The sequence below is a fragment of the Sarcophilus harrisii genome, chromosome 1, assembly GCF_902635505.1.
Source record: "Sarcophilus harrisii chromosome 1, mSarHar1.11, whole genome shotgun sequence".
NCBI lineage: Eukaryota > Metazoa > Chordata > Mammalia > Dasyuromorphia > Dasyuridae > Sarcophilus > Sarcophilus harrisii.
The window spans coordinates 623,379,597-623,392,351 of NC_045426.1; the positions used below are offsets into that span (position 1 = coordinate 623,379,597).

A 12,755-nucleotide genomic window follows, 5' to 3' on the forward strand; every position below is an offset into this window, starting at 1 on the left:
ATTTGTATGTACCAGTTCAAAGTGAAATGAGCAGAACCAGGAAAACATTGTATACAATATCAACAACATTGTGCATGAATGAACTGTGAATGATTCTGCTCTTTTGTGGCAGCCCTTTTTGTAGTGGCTAGAAACTGGAAACTGAATGGATGTCCATCAGTTGGAGAATGGCTGAATAAATTGTGGTATATGAAAATTATGGAATATTATTGTTCTGTAAGAAATGACCAACAGGATGATTTCAGAAAGGCCTGGAGAGACTTACAGGAACTGATGCTGAGTGAAATGAGCAGACCCAGGAGATCATTATATACTTCAACAACAATACTATATGATGACCAGTTCTGATGGACCTGGCCATCCTCAGCAACGAGATCAACCAAATCATTTCCAATGGAGCAGTAATGAACTGAACCAGCTATGCCCAGAGAAAGAACTCTGGGAGATGACTAAAAACCATTACATTGAATTCCCAATCCCTATATTTATGCCCACCTGCATTTTTGATTTCCTTCACAAGCTAATTGTATAATATTTCAGAGTCTGATTCTTTTTGTACAGCAAAATAACGTTTTGGTCATGTATACTTATTGTGTATCTAATTTATATTTTAATATATTTAACATCTACTGGTCATCCTGCCATCTAGGGGAGGGGGTGGGGGGTAAGAGGTGAAAAATTGGAACAAGAGGTTTTGCAATTGTTAATGCTGTAAAGTTACCCATGCATATAACTTGTAAATAAAAGGCTATTAAAAAAAAATGATTCTGCTCTTCTCAAAAACACAATGATCTAAGACTAATTCAAAGGACGTAAGAAGGAAAATGCTATCCATACCCAAATAAAGAACTGAAGGAATAAATGAATATAGATTCTTTCCCCCTCACTTTCTCTATTTTTTTGTTTTTTTTTCCTTTTGATTTGTTTCTTCTTTCACAACTATGACTAATATGGAAATGTTTTCCATATAGTACATGTAAAACCTGCATCAAATTGCCTACCATTTTAGGAAGAGAAGCGATCCTGAAAGGGAAAAAAATCTGGAACTCAAAATCTTATAAAAATGAATGCTAGGGGCAGCTAGGTGGCACAGCACAAGTTCTAAAGCACAGTCTGAGGACCTGAGTTCAAGTCTGTGCTCAGAAACTTAACACTTCCTAGCTGTGTGACCCTGGGCAAGTCACTTAACCCAACTGCCTCAGCAAAAAAAAAAAAAAAAAAAAAAAAAAAAAAAAAAAAAAAAAAAAAAAAAAAAAAAAAAAAAAAAAAAAAAAAAGCTTAAAAACTGTCTTGCCCCATGATAAGGGGGCAAAATACTGTTTTAAAAAGAATGTATTTTGTTTTAGAATTTATGCTGGTGTTATCCCTGCAATTAAACTTAGAAAGTTCTATGCAGCCAGGTAAGCACACAATGATTATAGATGATGGTCTCATGCATATTATAGATCCAATAAATTTTCACAAAATGAATATACAATGTTTTCCTGGTTCTGTTCATTTCACTTTATAGTAGCCTACAAATTTAACAGAGAGGTTCTATTGCTTGAAATGGAGTGGGGATTCTTTCTCACTCAAATCCTGGGGTTCTCTGCCATGTGAATAAACTTTTTGTGGTGTCCCCATATTCATTACCACAACTAAAGCTTCCAATAGATAACAGAAGTAAAAATCACTTTGTGGTCCCTAACCACACAACTGTAAAAGCTAAAAATAGCTCCTCCTTTTAAATATATGGATAAGCCTAACAACCAAAAAAAGCACTCTCCCTTTACAAAAAAAAACACCACACACAATTCAAGTAGCCAAAAGCATCCATTCCAGTCCCCATAAAATGCTCCTGCCTTCTTCCCCAAAGCTATCTGCACCAAATTCTCTAATAAGGATGCTTCCCAAACTTGAGATGACCTCTCACACATCCGTCCAGACAATTCTCAAACCAACTGCCTTTCTCTGTCCAGTAGGTATCTCTGCTTCTGGGCTACTGTAAGGGTGGCTGAGAAATAAAGATGGAATTTCCTCTTCTGTCATCTCCCTCTATGGTCCACTTGCAGTCCTAATGGCCCCTTAGGAAAAACGGCCACAAAAGCCCCACAAAGTCTGTGGTTATGGAGCACTTGAAAACACTGGCTATTTTGTTATGTTTATGTGAGGATAGGGAGAAGGAAAGAGGATGTGGAATGAGGAATGGAGCCCAGAGCAAAATTCCCCTTTTTCAGAATGAATCCCAAAAAGAAAACGTAAAAAAAAAATCCACACTCAACCAGAAAGTTTCCAAATAGCTCTCTTCTCCCCCAATCTTGCCTGCTTACTTGCTTGTTTGCTTCTCCAACAAAATCATGGGGTCTTTCTCTTCCATAATTACTGCACAGCTATACCTGGGAGTCTCTGGACAAAGTCTACTCATGGGGAAGAAACTGTTCAACCAGTCTTGATGCCAGTCAACTGAAAAAGTCTAGTCTTCCAGAAAGACTACACTCCTGCCTAACTCTATTTTTATCATATCAAAGAAATCATTGTTCCCATGGGCTTTTCACACTGAAAGTACCCTTCACTACTACAGCTGCCTCCTCCCAAAAGATCCATTTTAAGATGGGCACCCAAGTCAGACAATTTCAATTCTCTCTAGACTTCCTCTACCTTACCCAAGAGTACTTTCTCTCCTGGAATTTTTAGCTTTCTTTTATGTCCCCTTTTCTCCTATTAGAATTTAAATTCTTTGAGGACAAGAATCAACTCTATTTGTATTCTCAGAATTAGCATGATAGCTGGCACACAGTAAGCACTTAACACACGCTTGCTGAACCAACTTTTGGATTACTTCATGGACTACTGTACATTCAGCCTTCAGCACCTTTCCTACTTATACACATTGTCCTAGGCAATGCTCATCTATTAATGGATCTCGAAGATCTCTTCTATGGCAGTAGGTCGCACACTGGATAGGAAGCTGAGCCTGAAGTTAGGAAGCCTCATCTTCCCAAGATCAAATCCAGCCTTAGATACTTCCTAGCTGAGTGACCCTGGAAAAGTCACTTAACTCAGTTTCCTCATCTGTAAAATGAGCTGGAGAAGAAAATGACAAACAGAGAAAAGCACAAATGGGGTTATAAAGGGTGGGATATGACCACACAATTCTCTAATAGGTCTTAGGAATCAATTGTTGAGACGCTAGAAATTTCTTAGTCCAATTCCTCATTTGATAATCAGGAAACTTTGACCCTAACCAAAGAAGTCATTTGCCCAAGGTATCCAGGCAGTAAACTAAAAAACAAAAGGGAATGAAAGAGAAACTTTTGATCAGATCTCCTTTCTGGTCTTTTTCTAAGATGTCAATAGCTCAAGGATGTCCCACAACTAGACAGTGCACAATAGCCAGAGATGAATTCAGTATATTCTTCTTGGAAAGAATAAATCTAATTAAGTATTTCAAGCCTAGATGATTTCATCACTGTGGTTACTACTGTGACAGGACAGCAGTCTTTCTCTAGTTTTGTACATTAAAACTAAGGTCTCATAACCGGAGACAAGATGGCAGAATCAGGATTATGAGACCTTAGTTTTAATGTACAAAACTAGAGAGCTATTTCCTATGAATAACAATGATAATAAATAAATGAATGAATGAATGAATGAATAAGATAGATAGATGAATGAGTGAATGAATGAATGAATGAATGAATGAATAAACAAATTTTGGAGCATCAGGACACCCAGAACATTTTCCAGCTGAAAACTTAGCTCAACAGAAAAGATCTGTGACACTGGGATGGGAATCCAGCAGGCAGCCTCAGTGCAGGCTGAGCCATCATAACCCAGTCCCACTTCAGCCCAGCATCAGCAAAAGCAGGCCTATGTTGCTTTAACATACTAGATCTTATAGCCATAGTGGGGCAAGGGCACTCCTAACAGCCCCAGGGCAGCTGCGAAAAGCCCTGAAGCTTGAGACAGCACCTCCTCCACTCTGGAAGCAGGGCCCTACTTATTAAGATTTAAAACCCAAATAATAGGCTAGGAAAATGAGCAGACAACAGAAAAAGTTTCTGACCACTGAAAGTTATTATGATGACAAGGAAGATCAAAACACACTCAGAAGATGATAAAGTCAAAGCTCCTCCATCCAAAGCCTCCAAGAAAAATAAGAATTGGGAGGGGAAAAAAAAAAAAAAAAAAAAAAGGAATTGCGCTCAGGCCATGGAAGAGCTCAAAAGTAATTTTGAAAATCAGGCCTCAAGACCTCTCCAAACCTTAGAAGGCCTGGCACACATTGTGCTCCATTAGCATAACCACTGAAAACACAAGTTCACCTCTATGCCACAAAGAGGCATCAAAGGAAGATAAAAACATTATTCAATTTAGCCCACAGGTTAAAGATTTTATTCATAAAAGTAAAGGCTAGAAGCATTAAAATAATATGAGGCTGGTTAGACAGAAAAGTCTGTGATCAAATTTTAATTAAATAAGATATGTGCTCTTTTAAAAGGTTCATAGAAGGGACAAGTCAAGATGATCTTTTTTATGAAGAGATTAGGATGACTTGTATTTAGCCACCAATTATTCAATTAGAAGAACCAACAGTTTGTTTTCAAGGTTTAGGGATAAATGTCTCCTTGTAATGTTTACACTATCCAATCGCCTATGGTTTTTATGGTCAGTGGAAAGGTCAATTTGGGGCCAGTCCTATCCAAATTTTTAAATACCCTTCTGATTCAGGACATTCCAAAGTTCTCTGGAAGAATACAGTGATAGAATCAAAATTACAAATAATCTAAAGGGAAATGAAAAAGTTTTGTGTCTAATTGGGCTGCAGCTAATTAAAGATTAAATGTAAAGTGGAAGTGTGAGATTATCAAAACTATGTCAAACAGGTAGTTAAGTCAGAATGAGAAACAACGAATGATGATAAAATAGCCAAAGTAGGATACTTGTGCCTTAGCTGAATCATCAGGTAAGTGGATGGCTCCACTGAGCCTTGGTTCTGGGATCAAGACTCAAGTTCAAATCCTGTTTCAAATAGTGAGACCCTGGTGAAGTCAACACAGCTGTCTGCCTCAGTTTCCTCATTTGTAAAATGCAGTCTGCAAAGGTGAAGAGTCTATCCATGAATGGGATCATGGATGGTATCTATCCAATTCTGATTTGCAAGGTTTGATGAAGCTGACAATTTAAAAAGAACTTGTCTTTTGTACAAACCTTTCCTGAAGGTGATATAACAGGCTAAGTTCCAAGCAATTTAGTCCTCCTTCCTCTGAGGGCAATTTTATTTTTTTGCTGAGGCATTTGGGGTTAAGTGACTTGCCCAGGATCACATAGGTAGGAAGTGTTAAGTGTTTAAGGCCAGATTTGAACTTGGGTCCTCAACTTCAGGGCTGGTGCTCTATCCACTGCACCACCTAGTTGGCCCGGTATCATAGTTATATTCAATGAGTCAATCAGGACCCAAACTATGACCAAATGAGGCTTGGCCTAGACCCTGTTGTTGGCCAATTAGAATCAGATTGGTTTTGGTTTAAGGCGTGGTCCTTAAGAAAGAAATCTAGCAAGTAACCCCAAGATATCTCGGGAAGATTCAGAGGTGCAGAAGATTGCTTGTTGTCTTGCAGAGGAGAGAGATAGGAGAAAAAATTTGGAATACAAAATTTTACTAAAATGAATGTTGAAAACTATTTTTACATATATTTAAATAAATAAAATACTATTAAGAAAAATAGTAATAAGAATAATTATAAGATCCATTTCCCATGGTTGTGGTGAGGATAAAATATCTGTAAAGCTCTTTGCAAACTTTAAAGTGCTATAGAAGTACTGGTGGTTATAATTATCATCATTGTTAAGATTAAGTGAACAAGAGACCTGAAAACAGAATGGGCTCATTTCTAATTTGTGTCCCTGTGTATGTTTGAGAAATGAGCTAAAAAAACATCTCCAGGTCAGAGTCCATAATTTTAGGAGTGCTGTGAACTTTAGTTTCTCAGTCAACCTTAGAAAAAGCAAAGAATAAGATGTCCTTTCTTGATTTTTCTAGGAAAGATAAAAATCTTAAGTGCCTTCCACCTACACTGTGAGGCCTGACATCAAGCAATCTAATTTAGGTTGAAGATGTACAAAGTGGATATTATTATTATTATCACTCCTATTTTTTCAGATAAGAAAAACTGAGCATCCAGGTTAAGTGACTGCCATGGGCCTTGAGACCTATAAAGGAGACAGGACAATTACTACTTTCCTCCCTAGACTAATGGGAAAGCCTAACAGAGGAGAAGGAAGCAACCTGCCAAGATGTGTGACTTGCATACAGCTGAAATCCTAGTGCGAGGAAAGAAATCAGGAGAGCTCTTGGTCTTGGCGACCACTGTTAATGAATTCTATAACCCTAAGGCACATTATTGATCTCCTCAATTCTAAAATGTGGCTGGCTTAGATGACATAGGGCCCTGTCTAATTCCAAAACAAAACTCTTTAGACTCCCAGGGCAATGCTGTACCCCACTGTATCACACTAATTTCATTATTAAGAAGAGAGCCTGAAAAGCTCCAAACTATAAGTCTTAGTGCAGTTTGGGGATAGTACGAATTTGATAAAGGAGGATAAAATAATCTAAAGATTTTTTTCTGGTTCTGAAAAGGGAGAGAGGGGAAGAAAGAACTAACATCATGAGTGAGAGCTGCATCCTTCTAACTTGACTCCTTTTATTTTAGAGTTAAGCCATGGTGTCTAGACAGGCTTTGTAAATGGAAAGATTACTGGGTTCAGAATTAAAATACTGGAGCGTAAAGCCTTGTATCCCACACTTACTTGCTGTGAGACCCTGGCTACCTGTTTCTTCAACTGTAAAATGGGGACCATAAGCACCTACCTCCTAGGGTGGTTGTGGTCATAACTGTAAATTGCTTAGCACAGTGCCTGGAATATAATGTTGGCTGGAAGCATCTCAAGAGAAGGTCCTCAGAGGAGAAGGTGGGAGGAAGAGAAGGCTGATTTAAGTAGGATTCTTTGCTCCTCGGAGCAACAGAGCTGATGGACTGGGAATGCAGGGGCAAGAGCGGCTGATGAAAGCCACATCAACAAAGGGAGAGGGAAGAATGACTCAAGATGATGTCAAGGAGGGCTACATACAGGCCGTGCTAACTCCTAATAGCTGAACACAGGGTACAGGGGCACCCAGCCAACCTGAAACTTTGCTTAGTTGATGGATATGATCATATAAATGTTCCAGGCAAGGCTGAAACAACTCTCCCTGTACCTGCCACCTTAGCCTAATGACCACAATCAAATCCAATGATGCAGGGGAACCTTAATGACTAATTTTTGGTCAAAATCCAGCAACTTTCCTGTAAGTGGGGAGGAAAAGAAGGTAAGGCAAAATGTGGAGAAGAAAGGCTGTGAGAGAAAGAACTGACTGGAAAGACAGAAAAAGAACCCCCATCTTCATCCTCATCCCAGTCTCAGAAGCTCAAATTTCACCTGACATATAACCTAATATCCCAGACACCTTATTGCCATGTATTAAAGCCCTGAAAACCAATGAGGAAGTTTCGAGTCTGCCTCTCAGAGGGTCAAATAAACTATAAAGGAATGGGGCATGTTTCCAGATATAGCCAACGTACTCATTTGTTCTGTTAAACTATATTTGTTCTTCTTTTTTTTTCCCAACTATATTTGTTACAAGTAAAGATTCTTATTGGGAAACAAGGAAAGAGGGTCAACTGGCAAGCAAACTTTTAAAAAAGATTAAGGCATAAAACTTACTTTTAAGGCACTAGAAAGGGAGTTAGCAAATTCAAGCCCTACTAATTGAGGCACTAAATGACTGTATAATTGATCTTGAGAGAGGCAGTGGAAGAAAAGGCCTTGATTTTCTTTGCCACATATTACCGGCATGGATTTGGGCAAGACATTTAGCCTCAATTTCTTCATCTGAAAAAAAGTGAAGGCACTGTGCTAGAACCTCTAAGATCCTTTCTGGCTATAAATCTAAAATCTAATTCATTATCCAAGCTTATAAGATTACAAGGCTCTGACCCCTGTCTGAATGAAATCAGGGTCCAGGTGTATTTTCACATTTCTAGCCCTCTACCCACACCCTCCCTTCCCTCACCAAGTTCTCTTCCTCCCTGCTCTATGGAACTCTATTTCCTCATCTGTAAAATAGGAGGTAGGAGGTAGCTTTAGAAACTCCCTAAGAACCTTCCTATCACTACTTTCAAAATGGGTTCCTGTAAATAGATGTTTAGCTGATTGACTGATTTAATCAAAGCTGCCCCCCCCAAAAAAAAAAAAGAACAAGAAATTTCGGAAGGGGTTGTGTTTCCCTGGAGAAAGGGAAGCAAGAAAAGATATATAATAGGAAACCTCACTGCTCTAAGGAAAAGAAACAAAAAAGTGCTTCCTGCATCTAAGTTTCAGCCAAGAACTGAAAATTCCATCTCTCTGTAAGTTGGCCAGGTAGCCTGCCTTGATGTCACCCTAGGGGGGCCATCTTATTTCCCAAAAGGTGGATAGAGACCAGTGGATGACATCCTGAAAAGGAGGGGGTGTGGAGAAGAGACAAATTGAAACCATGTGGTGAGATGGCAGATTTCCTTCCTGACTGTTCCTGATGCTGATTCCCTCTTCCCCATTACCACCACCTACCCCCAAGGAAGGTATTCTAAATCTAAATGAGGCAACAGACTTTCCCTTGAACTTCAGGTCTGACTGCATTCTTTTAAAGCCATTAAGAGGCCCTGAGAGGAAGCAAGATCTTAGAAAAGCAACCCATAGCCCTACATGTTGCTTCCCCATGACTGATGGGCCTGTGTCCATTACCAAATTCAAGGCAAAAATAATCAACTATTTTGACCTATTCTAGAAAACATCCTTTGTATTATTAAAAAAACAAACTCCCCTGCCCTCTGCAGCTTAAGACTGCTATCCCTTTTTTTGTCACAAGGGTGATGACCTTAAGATGCAAAATTAAGACACAGATTTTTCAGACACAGCTAATTTCTTTCAAGGTCTTTGCTTTTATTTTATTTTTCCCCAATGGGAAAGAGAAAGAGGTAAGGAGGAAATGATAAGGAAGCAAAAAAAGGCAGTCATCTCATTGAGACTTTTTTTTTAAATAAAGAGAACAGAAGAAAACCGGAAAGAAGCACAGTCAAGCCAGATGGCTTTAAAAGCTACAGACTGAATTTATTACATGTTTATTATATACTTTAAAAGTACTTTTTTGAACTGAAGAAGATGAGTCTTTTTGATTCAACATGCTAAATCTTTGTTTCACAATGAAAAAACTAAGGCAGTCCAGTCAGTTGAATGGTTTGCCAGAAGCTTCTGAGTTGAGATTTGAAGAAATTATTTTAGTGATTAAAGCAACTCCCACATGAGGAAACTTCTAACCTTCTCTCTCAGGGTAGTACAGGCGACAAGAGCATATAGAACCGAGTTCAAACCTAGTCTCAGAACCTACTAGTTATGTAACCCTACTCAAGTTACTTAACCCTGTCTGCCTCAGTTTCTGAGCTGAAAAAGTAAATGTCCAATCATTTCAGTATCTCCGTCAAAAAAAATCCAAGTTTAAATCCAGCCAGAGATACTTTACTGAGCTGTGTGATCCTGGACAAGTCACTTAATTTCAATTTTCAGACCTTTATATGGGGATAAAAATGACACTCACCTCCCGAAGTTGTCTAAGATGATCACTGTAAAGCACTTAGCACAGAATAAGCCCATACTGAGTGTGAGGAGAACATCCAACATTATTACTGTATTTACAGTTCCTGGCACACAGCAGGCACTTAGTAAGTGTTTGCTGATTAACATGGTCTGCTAGAACACAGAGAAAGCCTGGCTGAATAAGTGCATTCCCAGACATTTAATCTCTAAGTGTCCCCACTTGTGAAGTACAGATGTCATACAGGCTCTCTTTGCTTCCGAGGGCTGAAAAAATATTAGAAGATAGATACTCTGACAACCCTCTAGACAATCTGTATAATGCAGAGTGGTCATTATCCTCATCATCAGTGCTTAAGGCCTCAGTATCCCATTATCTCTGTAAGAGCAGAACCATACAGCAAGGAAACATATAATTAGCAGTTTTAAGCAACCATATCATTAGGGGATTTCTAATAGCTCCGATATTGGTCTCAATAATGTGTAAATAAGGCAGCTAACTAGGTGGTGCGATAAAGAACTAGGCCCAGAGTCAGGAAAACTCAAATTCCCCAGTTCAAAATTGGCCTCCGACACTTATTTGCTGTGTCATCCTGGTCGAGTCACTTACCCCCCTCCTCCCCCTTTGTCTCACTTTCCTTATCTGCAAAATGAGCCAGAGAAGGACATGGCAAATCATTCTGGTCTCTTTGCCAAGAAAACCCCAAATAGAGTCAACAAAATCAGACAAATAACAATAACAAATGTGGAAATGACTCAAGATTTCTACAACTAAGGAGAACTTAAAAGCTACATCAATACAAACCCCTTTATCAGAAGGGTAAAACTGAGCCCCAAGAGGAAAGATTAGGCTAAAATAAAGCCTCGGCCAAACACAGTTCACAGAAGATTGAGTGCTGCTGAGTTTAAATCCTTCCATTTTGTGCTTCTGAAAGCTTCTTCATGACAAGTACTGTCTTACTTGCACTTATTTGTATTCCCAACATGACATAATACGTGGCACATATTTATTCTATTTTATCTATCCTATCTTATCTAAGCAGTCATCCTTTCTCTCTAGAGCCAAGCACATTACACCATGGAAATTAAGTATGTGTTGAGTGGATGAATAAAAACATCTGAAATCTGTGTCTTCTCTTCAACTGGCCCTGCCCATCCATCACCCTTCCTGCTGCCCCATTCTCATAAGGGGCACACACTTCTGCAGGTGAGCCCTTGAGAACTGCCCCAGCACAGAGAGAAAAATGGACAGATTTCTACTCAGGGCCAAGCAAAGGCCTTTCACTTTCCTGTGGGACTGTCAAAACTCAAGACCCTCCAGCCATGTTCCCTTGCTAGGAAAAAGCCCCAACTGAAATGTCCATGCCTTTCTTTCAGCCCCCAGCCTTTTTTACCAAGTATCCCCAATGTTTCTTCATTTTGCTTCAGGGGTTAGAGGAGGACTTCAATTTCTTTGGACAATTTTCAAAACATTTCACACTTTTTCTGCCCCAGGTGAGGTGTAAGCTTAGTTTGATTTCTCCCCTTCCTACAAGGGTTTTGAATAGTGTTCAGTTTCAAAGAAAGTAAAAGAAGAGAAAAAGGGGAGGGGGGAAAACTTTTTACTTGCCTGAACATCGAATTCTTGCAGGAGGCCAGTGATGGTCTGTAAAGAGATGATCACAGTCAGTTTCCTCCAAACACATACATGAGGGAGAATGCACAGGACTGAGGGTCTGCACCTCCCAAAGGGAAGAGGGTCTACTCTGGGATAGCTGTGCCCCCAGCTACTCTCCCTTCTACACCTTTTGGGAGAATATCCACCCATTAAATTCAGATGGAACCTGTTGCATGGCATTTAAAAATGTCACAGGTCAAACCAACAAAGTCAACTGTTACAATAACAAATACCAGACAGGGGCTACATACTACCAAGGAGCAGAGGGATCACATCCAGAAAGCAAGGGGTACCAATTAATGGGTTGGGATAATAAACATATGACTTCTCCAGGATCACTGCTCCTTCTCTTCCTGTTAGACCACAAGTTGAGGATTCCCCCAATGAAAAGAGATAAAAAATGCTCCACCGAAGGGTGGCTATATCTGATGCTGACTGATATAATGTCAGTCCCTCTTCCCTGTTCAGAATGGAGGAAGGCTGAACTTCTACCAGTGACCCAGCAAGGAGCCTCACCATTCCTGGAATTACCCCCATACTTAAGCAATTTCCATTCGATGCACTGTTTTCAGGCACTAGGAAAGATTAGCATTTATACAGCACATACTGTGTACCAAGCATAGGCTAATTACTAGCTTTTTTCCTTTCCTTGCTTCTTTCTTAACAAATATTATCTCTTGTGATTGCAGCTAAGTGATGTCATACACTCTGCTAACTGCTCAGCTATGGTTTCAAAATCCACATGATTTTGAAGAGCCCCTAACACCACATCAGCAGAGCTGTTTCTCTGGGAATGATTTTGACAAAGCCCTGAGGGAAGTGACTGGAGGAAATAACAAAATCCACACTCTGGGAATGAGGCCCCAATAGGGAGAATCAGGAGCAAGAAAAATGGATTTTTTAAAAATTCAATTTCTGTCAAAAATGAAAATAGTTTTACACCAACAGTACTCTCTAACAAAAAAGCAGAGTTTGGGAATTTAGGTTAGTGGCAAAGGGAATGAACCAGGGCTTTGCCTAAAAGCAGGCAGGCAGTCACCCCCCTTTTAGAATATTGGGAAATGGGTACAATGTGTGTGGGGGGAGTCATCCACACTAAACAAGGCAATGAATAACTGTGACAATTCCGAGGAAGCAGCTTTCTTTTAAACCATTAAGGAGAGAAATAAATCTTTCTCCAAGAAAGTACTTACTAAGTAACCAAAACTGAACAAGATGAGGTTTATTTATTTCATTTCCAAGATTCATTTTGAACTATAGTGAGAGACCCTTCACAGATGCCAGAGCATACTTCTGAATCGTACATTTAATACTAGGGTCAGTTGTATTGTCTTTGGCACTGGGCCTGAGTGAATACTTGGTTCCAACAGAGATGACCTACTCTGACAATGAAAAGCTAAGACAAAGATACCCCAGGATGCAAAAGATTTCAATAAGCTGCAATAGG

At 39.4% G+C, this 12,755-nt stretch overlaps 1 protein-coding gene across 1 annotated transcript in view; it reads right to left on the reverse strand.

The window, feature by feature from the left end:
• The window catches only part of NDRG1 (N-myc downstream regulated 1), a 75,411-nt gene that overhangs the window by 40,890 nt on the left and 21,766 nt on the right, over positions 1 to 12,755 (reverse strand). The window contains exon 3 of the mRNA XM_012541831.3: positions 11,261 to 11,296. Coding sequence (XP_012397285.1) covers positions 11,261 to 11,296 — 36 coding nt within the window. The remainder of the gene's footprint in view (positions 1 to 11,260; positions 11,297 to 12,755) is intronic.